The sequence below is a fragment of the Dromiciops gliroides genome, chromosome 1 (genome assembly GCF_019393635.1).
Source record: "Dromiciops gliroides isolate mDroGli1 chromosome 1, mDroGli1.pri, whole genome shotgun sequence".
Classification (NCBI taxonomy): Eukaryota; Metazoa; Chordata; class Mammalia; order Microbiotheria; family Microbiotheriidae; genus Dromiciops; species Dromiciops gliroides.
Window position 1 is genome coordinate 22,508,097 of NC_057861.1, and position 19,293 is coordinate 22,527,389.

Consider the following 19,293-nt stretch of genomic DNA (forward strand, 5'->3'; position numbering starts at 1 on the left):
TCCAAACCAGACTGGAAAAAAAAAAAAGAAGTAAATCCAACTGGCCAAAGGGGGAAGATTTCTGGTAGACAATTGGACTACTGTGTTGTAAATGAGCTTGTTCACACCTGCAGAATAATCTCACCAGCATAACCAATCTACCCTGAAATGCAGCCCTGTTGTCTAGAAAGGGGGATGTCTTTTTCTACAAGATGATATCTGTAACTGATAAACTCTTTGGACGAGAGAAGCAGCAGCAGATGTGAAAGCCACATGGCCCTCTCTCTACAAAGCAGAAGAACAGAAAGCAATGCTCAAAGAAATGATTTCTTAAACAGCAGTTCCCTATCAAGAGGAAGATTTGATCTTCTACTGCTGACTTTTTAGAAAGAGGCTATTAAACCCCATCCCAAGATTACAGCTACCAGGACCCTTCTAGTCACCCTCTTGTTTTCAGCTTTTGGGAAGAGAGCCAGTATGTAAAGTTAGACTCTAACAAATCCAAAGTCCAAGGAGGATAAAAGTCAGGACAGGTTTCTCTTCACTAATGGAAAAGAGGCGTTCCAACAGGATTTCCATAAAGTAAATTTCTAGTAAATGAATCTTCTTTTCTAACCCATCTTCATCATATTCTGAAGATGCATTCTTCACAGCATCTCAGATCTACAGCTGGGAGGGTCATCAGAGGCTGTCTACTTTTGCTATGAAAAAAATCTGTATGAATTCGCTACAAATTCAAAAATCCAGCCCTGATGTTTTTGTTTTTATTTTTTAAAGACCTTTTGGAATATAGTAAACCTTTTCAAACTTATGTTTTAAAAATCATAACTTCCCATTAAAATGTTAAAAACAGTACTGTTCTAAAATAAAGGGGCAGGATAGGCATGGGAACTGGGCCTGTGATTTCATCAGGATAGGAAACTCCCAGGTGAGGAAACTCTCTCTACTGATGCAGGTCAGTAGCTTCTCTGAGTCTTACATTCTTGACGAGTTGCTTAAAACAGTGGCATCAAACCCAAATAGAAATAAGGCCATTAAACCATACATAAAGGATCCCTAATGGTGGCATGTGGACTTAGAACATCGCACATTAACATTATCTGTGTTCTACTGTGTGGCCGATAAGTGGATAGAGTGCCAGGCCCGGAGTCAGGAAGACCAGAGTTGAAATCTGGCCTCAGACACTTTCTAGCTGTGTAACCCTGGGCAAGTCACTTGACCCTTCTGCCTTGGCGCTTTTGGGGCGCTGTAGAAGGAATTCGTGTTTGGGTCTGGATAATCTCAGAAGTACTTTTCTAGCCCTGAGACTTGCCAGATTGTTTCCAACGTACAATCATAGCAGAAGTAGCAGTCATTAAAGCTCTTTAAAGTTTCAAACCCTTTTAATACTTCTACCTTCATATTCCTTGGGTTTTTTGTATTAATAATTCCCCACTGTTTAAACATACTATATGGTAACATCTTTTCCTGGGAATACATGAACAGTTACAGTATCAGGAATGGGAGAAGGAAATAAAGCATACCATGGAAATGCCTAATTCTTTTTTTAAGTGAGGCAATTGGGATTAAGTGACTTGCCCAGGGTCACACAGCTAGTAAGTGTTAAGTGTGTGAGGCCAGATTTGAACTCAGGTACTCCTGACTCCAGGGCCAGTGCTCTATCCACTGCGCCACCTAGCTGCCCCGAAATGCCTAATTCTTGCCTGGCAGTGGAGATTCTCTCCAGAGTCTGTGGGTAGTTAGTCAACAGGCTGCCTGACCATGATTTTTTTTTTTTTAAATCCTGTTCCTGTGCTATTTTTGCTCCCGTCATCATTTTGTTTAACTATTGGCTGGCATCTCTCCATTAGGGACTATTAGCACATCAACAGCACAAGCTACTGAACCTTACAAAATAGTGATTGTTGTCATGTATTTTCTATTACCTTAGTTAAGCTGTAACACACGTAACAAAGGGAACAGGTATCCGAGATGGAAACAGCTCATTATAACACTGACAATATGGTAAGTAAAATGCACAGTAGGTGCTTTGTTGTTATTGTTCAGTTGTGTCTGACTCTTCATGATCCCATTTAGGATTTTCTTAGTAAAGATACTGGAGTGGTTTGTCATTCCTTTCTCCAGCTCATTTTACAGATGAGAAACTGAGGCAAACAGGCTGAAGTGACTTGCCCGTGGTCACACAGCTAGTAACTGTCTGAGGCCAGATTCGAACTCAGGAAGATGAGTCTTCCTGATTCCAAACCCAACGCTCTATCCACTGCACCACCTAGGCACTTAGTAAGTGCTTACTGAATTGAATCGACAAAGAGGTAGTATGGAATATCCAAATTCTTCAATGTAGAGAGGCTGTTATTCCTTAGAATACATTCACATTAATTCATTAATTCCATAAATTTTTAATTGTTTAGAAAAATGTTACTGAATAGAGCCAACGCTATTTAAGAGTTCTCTCACGAAGGTAGCTAGGTGGCGCAGTGGATAAAGCACTGACCCTGAATTCAAGAGGACCTGAATTCAAATCCAGCCTCAGATACTTGACACTTACTAGCTGTTTGACCATGGGCAAGTCACTTAACCCTCATTGCCCGGAATAAAAAAAAAAAGAAAAGAAAAATAATGTCAAGAGTTCTCTGACAAAACTGAAATTATTCAGGTATCTGTGCTAATCCCTGTGATTGGGGAAAAATTACATGGGATAGGCAGGGCTTACCTGAGCACACCTTCCGAGTTCAGTCCTGCTCAGATACTGAAATATCTTTAATGCCAGTTCATAAGGTAGCTGGATATCAAAGAAGGGGATCTCGTTGATTTCATTCTGAAAAGGACAAAATAAAAGCATTGAAACATAAACTTCATCTTCCACAGTATGAAAACAGCTCATAATTAGTGGCCAGGTAATTATTAGGCATCCATTCTTACATAGAAACACTACAGATCATGCTGTTTTCTAAGTGAAGACACAAATTCTTGCTATGCTACAGATCAGAAGTATGCAACTAATTCAGGGCTTAGCAACCTTTTTCAAATCCCGACCTCTCAGATCGCCCCTGGCCAGCCCCACTGTGCACTTCCAGAATCCTAGAGACCCGTTCCCACAGTGCTTCAAAAAAGCAAGAGCAGGTTCCCACATTACAAGCTGGGGAGCACGGCAGGAGTCCATGCAAAGGTTCACCCACTTCAAGGGGGGGAGCGCCTCCTGCTTCTAAAGAGGCTGCAGTAGCCAGTGGCGAAGAAAAGAGGCCTGAGAATCCAGGCATCCAAGAGCAAGAAACAGCTCTGGCTTCCAAGACAACTGCTGCTACCCCCAACTTGGAGGGTAAGACCCACACACTGAGAAAGGCTGATCTAATTCACTAAGTGTTTTCATTAGGAAAAAAAAAAAAGAGCGGGGTTGTGAAAAGGAATAAAAAGTAAATAAATAAAATGCTACTCTTAATTGAGGTAAACACCATCTTCCCTTTGCTGCTAGAAGAGCACAGTTTCCTAATGCACTCAGGGGATTACACTGGTTAACCTGAGTGGGCCAATGCAAACAAAGCATTTCTTCTACTGTGTCATTTATTAATGCTGAGAAATTAGAGCTTGCTCGTCTTTAGTTAAGCAATTAGAGATGAGGTAACAGGCTTTATTTGAGAGAAAAGGCTGTCATGAGGTGCCTGCCTGCACAGAGAAACCAAAGTGTCAGAACAGAATGACAAATAGATCCCATGCTCTCTTCTACACACACCTGCCTCATTTCATTTTATACGGGGCAAAAATCATGCTTCTCAGTCCACCAGCAAGTATATGCTTAATAAAATACAATCTTAATCAGCTTTGGCTGACTGGTGGTTTTTATCATCACGCCAAGCCATTACAAGGAAAATAGCCTTATTCACTGCGTGGCTCTAGGCTTCAAACAGACACAAAGTCTCAGCTTTTTAAGAAAACTTGGTTCTACCAGGAGGACACTGTACACAGTAACAGCGATGTTGTAAGGATGGCCAACTGTGAAAGACATGACCACTCTGATCAAAACAATGATCCAAGACAATTCCAAATGACCCAGGATGAAAAATGCCATCCACCTCCAGAAAAAAAAACAACTGATGGACTCTGCAGATTTAAGGATTTTTTAACTCTATTTTTATTGTTTTATTTTGTGTTCTCCTTTGTAACATAGCTAATATGGAAATGTTTGGCATGACTTCACATGTATAATCAATATCAAATTGCCTGCCTTCTCAAAGAGAGGGAAGGAGTAGAAGGGAGGGAGAGAATACGGAACTCAAAATTTAAAAAAAAAACAATTGTTAAAAATGTTTTTACATGTGATGGGGAAATATTTAATAAAATGAATATATATATATATATATTTTAAAGTGAACTTAAAAAAATATGATTCTAAAGCAGACATTCCTCACTTTTAAGTCTGGAGAATACCTGGAAATGTTCCAGTTCATGTAGGAGTCTGAGGCATGTGGGACCAGCAGTACAAAGGCACAGAGACAAGAGGAGGAGAGCTGTGTTCATGGAAACGAGAACAGGCCAGTTTGATTGGATCACCGAGTGCAGGAGGGGAAATAATATCCAGGAATGCTGGAAAGAATAAGATTCTGCTACAGTAAAGCATAAAGGGTCAAGTATTCAGGCCAGAAGGTGTAGCCAAGTAAGAAAGGAAAAAGATCTGACAGTAAGTTTTGGAGTAGAAAGGAAGAGAGATATTGTAGTGAGAGAGAACTCGGTGTGCAAGAAAAGAATGTATCACAAGCCAAAGGAAGGGCCTTGACCAAAAATCATGGGAAGTCCTTCATGAAATGCAGTGTTTCTCCAACTGTTTTATTAGCCCCCAAGAGAGTCAGAAAACAATTCCAAAGGGGTCCACGTGTGAGAGAGGAAAATGTGTAGAGGAAATAAATAGGAATGTTCTGTGTTACTACTAAAGCTAGCCTAGGCCTCTGGGAAAAAACACCAAGCCAGCAGCAGTTGTTCATTCCTACTACAGGAACTAGAGGGAACCCTGTTTCTGCTTTTCCTTAAGTACTGGGCTTGACCAGCACACCCCCAGGTTCCCCACTCTAACTCAGGGTGTTGTTTGTCCTTCATTCCCAAAGAAAACCGTGCCATCTGGGTGATGTCATGACTTGCAGTGAATTGGACTTAAGTGAGGAAGGGCTGTGCAAAGTCACCAGCCTCACGCTCTCCTCCAGAGCCATCCAGGTCCAGTGGCAAGAGATACATCAGGATGACTGGAGATGGCCCCAGATGTTTAAGGCAAGTGGGTTAAGTGACTTGCCCAGGTAACTCTAGGCTAGGGAAGAATTAAGGGTGGGAAAATGTTTCTTCTCATTATACGACCAGGGCATGTGCTGAAGGAAGTCCCTCCATCACCCTCTTTGTAGATAAGCCTGGGCTTGCTTTCTTGCCTCTGCCTTCTTTCATCAAAGCCTACAGAGAATCTACGTCCAAAGTCTTCATTGTTCACAGGACTGCACTACTTTGGGATTTCTCTAACTTCCCCACCATGCCCCAAGAAGCTCATTATTGGGATACCCTCATCATCCCATAAGAGCTCATCAGCATCCTCTGCCTCTGAGATTGGCATGGGTGGGTGGGGCCATGAACTCTAAACCCTCCATTGAAGGAAAGAGCTCAGCTCAGCCCATCTTCCCATGTCTCACCTGGCTGCTCTACCTTGAGACTTCTCTGCCAAGTCCCCAATTTTCGTCCATTCTCCTCCCCCTTTCCTTCCTCTATCCCCACACCTGTTTTGCCTCCCCCCCCCCAATTAGATTGTGTGAGAAACAGTAATAACTTGATACATAGTGGACTCTTCAAAAGGAAAAGCAGGCCCATATATGAAACAGCAGGGCAATATTATCTAGTGAATTCTGTCAACTCGAGAAAGAGAAAAGAGATAGGAACCAGTTTGAGGTGACTCTCGCCAGTGCTCTAGTAAAAGTTCAACTGTAGTCACTACTGTGCTTGCTTAATAGACTTATGAATATTAACTTCTCCTTCCCTGTCTAAAATCTGCACCAAATTTTCTATCATGGGTTGCAGGAAGGTCTATGTGTATGGGAGGGTAACATATCAAGGAGGATTTAGCTAGAACTCTTCCAGAAAGATTGTGAACCTGAGCCTAGCAACCTATAGTAACTCAGGGGAGGGACTTACCGAGTCCTAGCTTAGGATAAATATGGCACTCACTAGTTGGCTTTACTGTGGGTGCCCCATTCTCATAAGAATGCAATAAAAGGTTTTTGTCGTACCAAAGCTGCCTCTGAAAGAACTTATTTTGAGAAAGTGGTCTGCACCTGTTTCTCACAATTGTAAGCTCTTTGAAGGCAGGGACTGCCTTTCAGTTTTCAAATTTGTATCCCCAGTACTTAGCATAGTGCCTGAAATACAGTAGGTGCTTAATAAATGTTTACTGACTATTCCAAAGTGGCTTACCCAGCACAAGTTCTGGGCTTGTTAACATGTTCAAAAGAGAAATCCTCTTCTTCCACACTCCCACCCTGACCCATTCCCCTTTTGAACTTCCTGTTTGGAACATACCATTATCCATCCAGTTACCCTGGTTCACATCCTCACTCTCTCTCACCCCACGTATCCTGTTTCCAAAGTTTACTGTGGCCAACTTCACAACAACTCTCACTCCTGTCTTCTCTCCATTACAGAGTCATTGCTCGGTTCCAGTCCTTATTACTTGCCTAAACAGCAGGAATGGCCTCCTAATGGATCTGCCTGCCACAAGGCTCTTCTCATTCTAATTCCTCCACACAGCTGACAGCATAGGTCTGACCATGTCTCCCTCTTCACCTCCTTCTCCTTTACTCCATAAACTACAGTAGCTCCCTATTACTCTGAGGAGAAACACTTGTTTGGCACTGAAAGCTCTTCAGAACCTTGCCCCTTCCTATCTTTCCAATCTTCTCGACTTCAATGTCCTACCCTCTGCTTGTGCTATGATAAAGCCAATTGGCTCACCTGCTCCTCCTGACATGCTCTCCTACAACTCCTGGCTTCCTTCAAGCCTGAGCTCAAAGCATCACCTTCTACCAAAGGCCTTTCCCCAGTCTGCCAGATGCTAATGCGAATGAAATAATATACATATTTCTAGAGAAGGTTCTTTACAAACCTGAAAGGCTCCTGGAAATGTTCGATGTTCTTACTTACATTATACATTTGTATGTAGCTATAAGTGACAAGTTGTCTTCATTAAAATACTCCTTGAGGACATGAAGTGCTCCAGCCTTTTTTTTTTAATCCACAGTGTCTGGCACACAGTAAATAAAATGATGGATTAAACAGGAGGATCCCTTCAGTTGAGTTCCTTCTCCCTCAGGTCTATGATCTATGATCGCCTTACACTAATGGCAGGACCCGGGAGCTTAGCTGGCAGTGGGATAGAGCAGACAATGAAGGAAATTTAGGTTGGTCAGTAAATCTTCCCAACAATGACAGCTGTCCCAAGGAGGGGTGGGCCGTCTCATGAGGGGATGGGCTCACTAGAGTTCTACAAGCAGAGGCTGAAAAACCATTTGTTGTAAGTGATCTGGTGTGGATTCTAATGCTGAGATGGGTAGAATTAGATGATTCCTGAGATCTCTTCCAACTCACAAATTCAAATCCCTTGATTGTGACTAGGCTTCAGAATCAGAGCCTAGCCTCTGGAGACTGGGGAAGCATTCCAGGAAAATCCTAGTAGTGGGCAAAAGGAAGAATTTTGGACAAGTGGGTAGAAGATTAGGAGCACTCAGCAGCAGAAAGAGGTAGGGAAAGGCAGTTAGTTGCTTGACATCGGGAAGTCTAAGATGAGTACCTGGTAGCTATCTCAGAAAGTGGGAGGGTTTAAATATTGGGTGTGGGTGGTGGCAAGCAGGAGGCTGAAGAAAGAAGAAAACAGTCAATAAAGACTGAGCTACAAGAATGAGGTTCAGGAATAACACTCCAAACCCTGTGAAGACCGAAGAGAATAAGGTAGGGCCTCAGTTTTGAAGAACTTCCTACCACGCAGAGAAGCCTCAGTCCTGCAAGAAACAGAGAAGCAATAAGACAGGAACTTTGAAAACTGGGCTATAAACACTTGGTCAGATGAAAGAAGAAAAGAATCTCAATCTTGGGGCTAGGACACAAGGTCAAAATGAGACTAGCAACAGGCTTACTTGACATCGAGCCCTGAGTTATAAATCCATGGGTCCTCATTTTTCCTCTGCTTAGGGTACTGACTGATACCAGAGCCTGGAGTAGAGCCAAGAGGTAAAGGAACCAGGCCGGTCACTACAACAGGTAACACTTCTATTGAAGGTTGACTATCTCCTTCCTCCTCTTCCCTATCCAAAAAGCAAAATCTCTTCTGAGTCTAACAGAAGCAAAGCAGAGTTCCTATACTGGGAGACAGGAGGCCTTCCGTCACTGACTTTGAGTAATCCAAAATTCAGTTCAAACAAGACAATATGAATATAGCCCTGTGCAAACCTGAAAGCACTATACAAATGTTATGTTAATCTTAAGAAAATACCTCAAGAATGTTTTCACAAATTTCACTGCACCAAATACTCCATTTCAAAATGACAAAGAATGAAAAACTTGCAAAATATAGAGTTGCAACAAGGAAGCTCAAAATCAAGTGAGAAGTCCATTAGGACCTGAACATCATCCATGTTGCCCTATGTGCTAGTGGGATTGTACTAGGAATGCTTTCAGTGAGCATCCAGAAGAGGAGCTTACTTCATACTAATATTCAACTACAAAAGCAGCTATTTTATACATTTGTGAAATAGTCCATCGAAAATTAAATATAAAAGAATAAAAATGGGATAGTGACTTCTGCCAGGACTGTTTCTATCTGAATTCCATAGAAAATGATGAAAAGATGAGATAATAATAATCTGAAAGGTATTATAGTTCTACAATGCATAAAGCCCAATGGTGAAAGGGAAGGGAAAAGTGCTATAAGAGCTAATTTTTTAATACAACTTTTAAAAAAAAATTTTTTTTTAGTGAGGTAATTGGGGTTAAGTGACTTGCCCAGGGTCTCACAGCTAGTAAGTGTTAAGTGTCTGAGACCGGATTTGAACTCAGGTACTCCTGACTCCAGGGCCAGTGCTCTATCCACTGCGCCACCTAGCTGCCCCAAGAGCTAATTTTTTGAAGTCTTGTGGTTCTCTGCTCTTCCAGAATCCTCTATCAACTACAGATGGACCAATCTGAAAAAAAAGATCATGAGAATTCCCTCCCATAACAAGGCTGTGGTCCAGACTATGAAGTAAATTATAACAGTGGCAGTCTTGTACATCCTGGTGGCTTCTGAGGGCTACATTTCAACAAACAGGAATATGGGTCTCTGTTACACATACTAGCTCTGAGAAACATTTCCTTTATTTACCTATCACATTTCCACTCAGACCATTTCTGAGCAAGAGAAGCATACTGCTGTCCACCACAGACACCATCAAGCCAATGGTGACACCAGTAACTGTAAGCTTTAAAAAATCAACAATTTTTTAAGCCAAAAAACTCCAGAAAGAGAAAAAGATTATAGAGCTATTAAGTACAGTCATTTAGTGACAATTGGTCACATGATAAAACATCAGTGACCACAATATTTTTGAGGAATAATAATAATTAATCCCTCTAAGGAATATGTGCAAGCATGGCGTGATGAAAAGAGTATTTGACTTGGAGTCAGGAGAGACTTAGATTTGAATCCTGCCTCCAAAAGTCACTTAACCACTGCAAGCCTCAGTTCCCTCATCAGGAAAATGAAGATTCTTCCCAGGGTTATTGGGAGAACCAAATGAGATAAGGTGTATGAAACACTGATTACACCTATAGAAATTACTATCAATATCATCCTGTTACATTAAGAATTATCAAAACTGGGCAGCTAGGTGGCGCAGTGGATAAAGCACCAGTCCTGGATTCAGGAGTACCTGAGTTCAAATCCAACCTCAGACACTTGACACTTACTAGCTGTGTGACCCTGGGCAAGTCACTTAACCCTCATTGCCCCACAAAAAAAAAAAGAAAAAAAAGAATTATCAAAATTATAGGGGTTCATTAGATCATGACAATTTCTTCAAACTTAAGAAAAACACATTTTTAGTGGCACATACACCAAATGTTAACTGTTGATGGCAAAAAAGGAATCTGTTTTTGTCCAATGACTCCTATATTTATTCTCTTCCTAAATCAAACACATTTACATTTGTACTTAAAGGTATAGAAGCCTCCTCAGTCTTTCCTGTGTAGGTAGGTCAAGCCAAAAACACAAAAGGATAATGTTACTTTGTTATTTCAAAGTCACTCAGTACTCGATTTTCCCAAAGTCGACTGGCCTTATTCCAAAAGGCTTGGTAGAAATTGCAAATAGATCCATCCCCAGGGAGAGAGAGTTGCACTCCTATGTGCTAATGTAATACTAATTCTGTAAATGGATTAGTTTTGTGCCTTACTGTCAGAAATTTAATCTGCCCCCTCATTTTTTTTTAAAAAGGGATAATTAGTGAGAGCCAAATCAGTCAGAAATGAGGAAATTGACTTTCTTCTTAATTTCTTCTCCAATGTAAACCTTCAGGGAAAACAGGACAAAGAGAAAATTTCCCTAAGTGTTTTGTTTTTTTTTTTAAGACAGAGAGAAAAGTAACTATAACTATGATCAAAAAATGTTCATGCAATTACAATAAAATACTATGTGACTAAAAGCTTCTCCTTTCTAAGGCAGTTTATCTTGATTACTTTCACTATTGGCAAAAGCTAAGGAAGCATGATATTACAATCAGATGTAATGGATGAAGCCAGCCTCCCCAAAGCACTCCTCTTAAGTGCTGATGAAAAACAATAGGATAGCAAAAGGCCCAAACAGTCAAAATAAAGTTTCTATATGTTTCCATCACACCACTTACAGAGTTACTTCAAAGAAATAGCCAACCAGCATTTATATGGCACCACATGTTATCTCATTAGATTCTCAACAACACTGTGAGGTGGGTACTAGCATTATCCAGTACTCAGCACAGTGCCTGACACATAGTAGGCACTTAATAGATGTTTATTGATTGATTAGCCGTATTTTACAAATGAGGAAACTGAGGCTGAGAAAGCAAAGTGACTTACCCAGAGTCACAGGCAGTAAGTGTCGAAGCCAGGATTTAAATTCAGGCCTTCCTCCAAGCCCAGGGCTCTGCCCCCTGCGCCATCTAACTGAGATGAAATTCATTCATTCAACAAGTACACATGGAGTACTTACCATGTGCTCAGCACTGAGCTCGATGCTCTGAGCAATACAGAACAAGAATAAGCTATGATTCCTACTACATACTTGTTAATTTATTGATTCCTAATTTATGGAATTTTATAATTTAGGTGAACAAGAGGTATACACTTCAAAAGTTAAATTGGAATATAAGGCAACATAAGTAATCCCCAATCATGAATATATTTCCCTTACCAAACTTTGCAAATTGGACCACTGAAATAATGTTATAAAAGTGTGTGTGTGTGTGTGTGTGTGTGTGTGTGTGTGTGTGTGTGTGTTACATTTCAAGGCTAGCCCACCGAAGCCTATTTAACTCATAATACAGAAGAACCTAATCACCATTCCACACTTTCTAGAAGAAAATGTTTTCCCATTTCCACCTGGAGGTGTCAGGAACATATCTTCCCTTACCACAATACTATTCCTTCCAAGACACAAAAACTCTCACATACCTATAGAACACACACACACACACACACACACACACACACGTCCCAATAAACCAACCTTCCTCCAGCAGGAGCCTCCTAGGGTGAGAGGAGAGCATAGGAGACTGGGAAGAGTAGAGGTATGACACCTGAAAAAGGGTGGAGCTCCAGTCCAGTAAGGGTCCTGGGGTAGAAAATCCTGGGGTTCATTTCACAACTGCTTCCACTGGAACTGATGAGAGTGGGATGGGGTCTCCCTAGGAGGTAGGTAAGCAGGACTTGAGTGGGCTATAACTTCTAGGGAAGCAGGAGCCCTCCAGGGAAAGGGCAATGGCTTCCAGCACACTGGCTTGCACTAAGAGTAGAGGAAGCTGTAGCCAGGGCTTCGGAGGACAACTGGATGGTATTGGGAAGGGCCAAAGGGGCTCCCACTCACGAGTCGAGTCATAAGTACAGGGACTGCCTGTACATGACACTCAAACAAGAAGTAGAAACATTACATGTTGGATTACAGAGGAAAGAAAAATCAGCGTGCACTAGAGAATTTAGCAAAAGCTTTATGGAGAGGGTGACATCTGAGTTAGGCAAAACTTTGCATGTAGGATAGAAATTATCACATTGTTTCTTGTTTCATCATTAATATTGGTTTACTTTTTTATTTCACACCACCCAGACCTGTAAGTGATTTCTAAAATATGCAAGTTAAGGAAATAATTTCTTTCTACCTCAGGAATGGACAAATATTACAATTAAATTAACTTTCTAATCTGCAATCATAAATATGCTGATGATATGTTCTACTACTACAGACATTTTCAAGTATTCTCAGAGGCTGATATTGAAGAGTGTTTATTAATTAGAATAAAATATTTTGCCTGGCTCTAAAATGTTAACCCTAAACTTCTGTATGATACTGATGGTCGAGAAAGACTAGTACCCAGGCATAAGGAGGTTTGTATTGAATGTCATACATTTTAAGGACATAAACAAGCCTATGGGTGGGTTTTAGGACTTTTGACAGTACACCTCCACTTGCAGCAACAATTCACACTCATATACTATTTTGAGATGCTATTCATGACAAGAACCTTGGAAGATATCGAGTACAAACAGGAGTGCTGTGGCTTTCCAGGTGTGTAACCTTTGAGCTAATCACAGAACCTCTCAGGGCTTCTGTTTCCTAACCTGTATAATGAGAATTTGACCAAACGATCTCTAAGATCCCTCCCAGCACAAACACTTTGATAATGATAATAAACAATTTCCTTCATTCATTGTTTCCCACATTGACTGGCCTAAAATGCAAGGGGGGAATGCAGGCAGAATTCACCACAGCAGGGATGGAGGGAGGGAAGGAGGAAGCAGGCAGAAGGGTTGGAGTTCTGCTGAGGCTACCCCAACACTTCTAGGTGCACATGGAGAGAGAAGAGAAAAGGGGCAAATGAAGGAAGGCGCATGCTATCCGTGGCATTCTGCCCAGGAGTGTGGCTGTCTTTTCTCCATCTGAGTAACTGAATACCAAGAAGAAGATCAATTGCTCACTTAGTATATTCCTAACTCACCACCTAAGATGAGATGATTTCCAGCTGCTGTTATTAAAAGCTTCATGGGCAGAGACAACACTCAAAGGCAGTCATGGCTGAGTTTTCATTCCCATGGAGTTGTCACTATCTATCCAGGCCCTGTCCCTCTCTGAATACACAGCTCTTCCCAGTCAACAGCACACTCCATGAAGATACAGCTCTCAAGTTACAGAGACCTGCCCGTGTTCTCAAAAGTGGCAAAATAAAAGCTCAAAAAAAGCTTAATTATTTTGCCATGTTAGCAGTTTCATGTCTAGTAAAAACCTTACCCTGAAAGATAATATATTTTAAAATCATACAATACTCACAACCAAAATCAGGGTCTCTCTACTACTAAAAGAAGGGCAGTTAGGTGGCATAATAGATAGATCACCAGGCCTGGAGTCAGGAACACCTGAGTTCCAATCTAGCCTCAGACACTCCCTAGCTGCAGGACCCCCAGCAAGTCACTCTGGTACCCTGTCTGCTTCAGTTTCCTCATCTATCAAATGAGCTGGAGAAGGAAATAGCAAACCGTTCCAGTATCTTTTCCAAGAAAACCCCAAATGAGATCACAAAAAGTCAGACACAACTCAACAACTGCTAAAAGAAAATGAAAGCACTTTAGAGAAAGGACCTTACATATGCACAATTATGTTTTAATGGGGATCAATTTCCTTTCATTATTTCACCAGAATCAACTTTATTGATGTTTCTATATACCCAAGAGGTTTTTTTTGGTGGGGCAATGAGGGTTAAGTGACTTGCCCGAGGTCACACAGCTAGTGAGTGTCAAGTGTCTGAGTCTGGATTTGAACTCAGTTTCTCCTGAATCCAGGGCTGGTGCTTTATCCCCTGTGCTACCTAGCTGCCCTGATGTTTCTATATAGACCCAAAAAGGAATACGTATTTTCAGTTTTAAGAATAAAATAGGGGACAGCTAAGTGGCACAGTGGATAAAGCACTGGCCCTGGATTCAGGAGGACCTGAGTTCAAATCCATAGTCAGACACTTGACACTCACTAGCTGTGTGACCCTGGGTAAGTCACTTAACCCTTACTGCCCTGCCCCCCAAAAAACAAACAAAAAAAGAATAAAATAAATTCCACTTCATAAATGGTTCAAATAAGGATTCTCTGGTAGAGAAAACATGGAGAAAAAAGCAAGACCTCTTAATATTATCACCCAAGTTCAAGAAATCAAACAAGTCCAGGATCATCTAAGCTATAACAACAGTTCTCTAAGAGTTATATTTCCATTTAGAGTGGCACTACTAAAGGTCACTAAGTCTTAATATAACTAATAACTTTCAGATATTAGATATTACCCACTGTAGTGTTTACTACACAGACCACAGCTAGGCATGCCTCAGAATCAATTCCTCCCCTAAAGGACAGTTTCTTTGAGTAACTTGCCAATTTCAGTCCTAAATCTCAGAGGACTTTTTCTAGATATTACCTCTGACCCATCACAGTCTGCTCTGAATTATAGTCATATGTGTGTCCACAAGTAATTTCCCTATAATTAGATTATAAGCTGTTTCAGAACAAGGACTACCCTACTTCATCCCTGTATCCCCATTACCTCAGATGCATGGAAAAATTCATTCATTCAACAAGTTTTGTTTTAAATTTAAATAACTTTGTATTGCTAGCCTTTGCTTTTATATCACCTGGGTACACTCCTCACTGTATCCCTCTCTTCCTCTTTTCCCAGAGAGCTACTGCCTAAAATAAGAAAGAAAAAAAGAGGAAGAAAAATACTTCAGCAAAACCAAGTGACATCCATGAGTCTAAAATTATATGCAGTATTCCACACTAGTGGTCCACCACTTCTGCAAAAAGAGGGAGGGGGCAGTATTTCCTCCTATCTTTTATTTGGGGCCAAACCTCAACAAGAATTGTATGAAGTGCCTTTTAGATGACAAGCATGGGTTAGGTGCTCATGACACAGAGATGAAATAGTCCTGGTCCTAGAAGAGTTTGCATTACAGGAATTCTACAAGGTGGGTATTTCTACCACCAAAGTGCTTTGATCCTCATAACAACTCCTGCAGTAGGTGCTGTCCCCATTGTACGGATGAGCAAATGGAGGCATTCGTATTTGCTGTCTCTCATGGCTGGGATTCTCCCCTCCTCATCTCAACCTCCTAACTGCTCTGGCTTCTCCTTCAAGTCTCAACTAAAATGCCATCTTCTACAAGAAGCCTTTCCCAATGCCCTTGAATGCTGGTGCCTTTCCTCTCTTCATTTAAAAGGTATTTTGTATCAATCTTATTTAAACATAGTTGTTTACGTGTTGTCTCCCCCATTAGACTGTGAGCTCCTTGAGGGCAGGGGCTGTCTTTTACCTTTTGCTATATTCCCAGCTAAAGGGCTGGGCACATAGCAGGTGCTTAATAAATGCATGTTAACTGAGTCCAATGGATGTCAATGACTTGCCCAGAGTCCCACAACCATGCAATGTCTGAGGCTGGATTTGTGCTCGGGGTCTTCCTGACTCCAGCCAGGCCCAGCATTCCTTCCACTGTGCCACATACCTTCTGGCTAAGGGTCTGACCTCAACTACAATTCTCCGACAAATATTCACAGGGATCACTAAATACAAAGCCTGTTGGGTCCAGCTGGACTTTCCAAGGCTTGAACTCCAAAAGCAAAGCCTTCAGGAACTCTGGGTCATCACTACCACCACCACGATCACTGCCATCTTCATCACTAACATTTAAATGTTAAAAGCCACTTTTAGAGGAAGGCATTGATAAGAAGAAAGTCCCCATTCACATACAAAATATTGATAGAATCACTCTTTGCAATAGCAAAGAATTGGAAACAAAGAGATGTCCCTCAATTTCGGAATAACTAGACCAAGTGTAGTACATGGCATATTACCATGTTGTAAGAAATGATCAATGAGAGGAATACAGAGAAGCATGCAAAGATCTATGTGAACTGATGCAGAGTGAAGTCAGCAGAGCCAAGAAAACAACATACACAACCATTTGCAATAATTGAAATGGAAGGAACAACCACATACCCAAAATGTCAAAGCAAATGTTGTAAAATGAAGATCAAGCAGGGCTCAAAAGAACAGGTACAAGAGAATTCAGAGAGGTGGGAGGTGCCCAGGTGTTGCACATTTTAGGTTTTTTTCCCAGATGTTGATCTACTGTGCTTATTTTTTCTTCTTTTTCTCTTTTTGGTCTTTAAAATAAAATTTATTATATAGGATGGCTCTTCGGTGTGGGGAGGGTGAGATACTGAAGAATTATGGTGCTATAAAAGGCAAAAGACCAATAAAAACTTGTAATTTTAAAAATAAAATAAATGGCGCTTTGAGTTTAAGAACTTAACATACATATATCATTTCATTCTGTGAAATGAGTAACTACAAGTAGAATAAAAGTAGCTAAGTTCCTTCTTGTTCTTCATCTCCTATCCCCAGCACCCAAAGCCATACCTTGAACAAATGTTCATTGGACTGGATAAATATTATTACCTCCATTTTACAGAAGAAGAAAATGAAGCTTGACAGGCTAAATAACTTCCCTTAGGTCACAGAGTTAGTGTTAAAGGCCAGGTCTTTCTGATTTAAAATGCACCACACCTTTAATGGAGGTTTCCATATAGTAGCAGCACACATGTTAGCTTTCAAGTGACTAAAATGTCCGATACCTAGATTAAAGAATCTAGAGATCCCACCAATAGGGATATAGTAGAAGGAGGTCAAAAACAGAAAGAAAAGCACTATGTAAATCAAAATATCCATAGTGACTTTGGGTAACAGCAAAGAACTGGAAACGAAGGGGGTGCCCAACAACTGGGCAAAAGGTTAAACAAATTGTGCTACATGAATGTAACAGATTCCTATTGGGCTAAAAACAAAATGAAAAGGAGGAAATCTGAGAAACACATTAATAACCAATTAAGTCAATAAACATTTATCAAGCACCTTCTAGGCTGCAGGCACTTAAGGCATTAAGACATGAGAAGTTAGGAAGACTCCAACAGTGTAAAGGGTGACCTAGCTGAACGACCAAGGGGGTGGTGGTGGGCAGTGGAGAGAGATGCCCCTCCCTCATTTCGGTGGGCTGGGCTGGGGGGTGCTACAGGCGGCATGTCCCATTCTGTGAGTGCTGTGGGTCGCTTTTGCCGAACTGTTTTTTGCCAAACACTTGTTACAAGAGGAAGCCTATTCCATGAACGTGGATAAAGGCGCGTTCACACATGCAGGTAACGTAAAAGCAAAGCGCGTGGATGAAGCTTCTTTTAAGTCAGGTTGGTTACATTCTGGACACTTATCCTACAACACGCATTACATTCTATTACATTCTAGGGTATTTGAATGCTGGGGTTTGCTTTGGTCGTCCTCCACCGGCGGGCGGGGGAAGGGGCGGGGCCCAGGAGGGGGCGGGGCTAGCTGTCCGCCTCCAATTGGGCGGGGGCGCGGGGAGGGAGTTTTAAAGGCCGACCCAGGCCGGGTCCGGGAAGGGCCGGAGAGGCGGGGGCACCTACCAGGTCTCGGATGAGCTGCTCCAGCAGCCGGTCGCCGCCGGCGTTCTCGGGGTGCTCGGGCTGGGGGGATTCGGCGGCCGGGGAAGGCCGTCCCGTGCTGGAGCAGGAGGGCCCTCCTGCGGTCCGGGGCGGGGGCGGGGCCAGCGGACACTCCCCGCTCTCTAGGAGGCTCTTGGCCAGCTCGAAGTAGCCGACCGCAGCCCCCGTCGGCTGGGCAGGGGCACCCCCGGGGGCGGCGCGCACGGCCCCGCAGCTGCTCCATTGCGACACGGGCTCGGGCTCGCGGGCCGCCTCCGCCCCGCTCCCCCGCCGCCGCCGCCGCCACTGGTGCTCCGGCTCCGGCCCCGCCGGCCGCCGCCTCTTGGCCGGCCCCTCTCGGAGGGCCAGCTCCTCCCGCCAGCGGCGGCGGAACTCCTCCAGGCCGGCCTCGGCCATAGGGGGTGGGAGGTCCTCACAGAAAGAAACTCAGTAAAATATAAAAGGACCCCATCACCCCAAAATCAAGAGGATTACTCATTCTGAGATCGAGGGCCCCTCACCCCGAGATCAAAAGGGGAACTAACACTGCAATCAAGGGGACCCCTCACGCTGAGATCAAGGGGAATTAACCCCCAAATTAAAGGGAGGTGAATTCTCACCCCAAGATCAGGACTCCTCACCCCTAAAACGTGGGGAACCACACCATGAGATCAAGGGCTCTTCGCCCCAAGATAAAGGGGGACCCTCACCCGGAGATCAAGAGGAAAGCTGTCACTCTTAGATCAAGGGGGACGCCTCACCTGGAAATCACAGGAAGGGAGCCCACACCCCGAGAACAAGGGGGTCCTACCTAAGATAAAAGGGGAACCCCCATTCACTCCCAATTTAAAGGACCTCCATCTACCCCAAAATGGGACCACCACCCCCCAGAGAGGGGACGCGCCCCCAAGCCCGGCCGGCCCCACTTTGTTCCCTCGCCCCTAGTTCCGCTCGCTCCCACATGAATCCCCCCCAAGTCCCTGCTGCGCCCCCGAGGTCGGGCCCCCGCCCCCAGCCGGCGCCGGCGTCTCCTCAACAGCAGCGACGGCGTCTTCCTCGGTCTCCTCCGGAACTGTCCCTCAAAAACAAGGATCCGCCGCCAGAGCCGGAAACCGAGGCCCCGGCCCTTGGTTCCGGGCAGGTTCTAGGAACGCGGGTGGTACCTAAGTCCTCGGGTTCCGGGAGGTTTCTGGGCGCACGCGCGGCCGCGGCCCCGCCCCCTTCCCACCTCCCTGGCGCTTCTGCAGCCTGATACTTGCAGTCCGACCCAGCGGGCGCGAGACCAGCCAGGCTATCAAACCTGGGAGGGGAAGGGGGTGGGGCTGTCAGTCCTGGGAGGGAAGGGGGCGGGGCTTTGTAAGCGCTCAGCCGTGGATCTCAGGGAGCGTGGGTGAGGGAAAGGGGAGGTGTGATGGGAATTCAGGCTGGGCCGTGTTAGTCAGTCAGTCAACCTGCATTTATTGAGCTCCTCCTGTGTGCTGGGCACTGAGCTAAGCCCAGAGGCCCTGGACAGACACCCCCTCACTGCTTCCCAGTTTCTCCAAGTG

At 43.4% G+C, this 19,293-nt stretch overlaps 1 protein-coding gene across 3 annotated transcripts in view; it reads right to left on the bottom strand.

Moving 5' to 3' along the window:
• The window catches only part of FBXW8 (F-box and WD repeat domain containing 8), a 117,331-nt gene extending 98,368 nt beyond the window's left edge, over positions 1-18,963 (bottom strand). The window contains exons 1-2 of one of the 3 annotated variants that reach the window (XM_043976826.1): positions 17,729-18,963; positions 2,693-2,797 (exon numbers count right to left, since the gene is read on the bottom strand). In XM_043976826.1, the coding sequence (XP_043832761.1) occupies positions 2,693-2,797; positions 17,729-18,163 (540 nt within the window). In that variant the 5' untranslated portion in view covers positions 18,164-18,963. The remainder of the gene's footprint in view (positions 1-2,692; positions 2,798-17,728) is intronic. The other 2 variants (XM_043976825.1, XM_043976824.1) reach the window with 2 other exon arrangements.
• Positions 18,964-19,293: the final 330 nt, after the last annotated feature.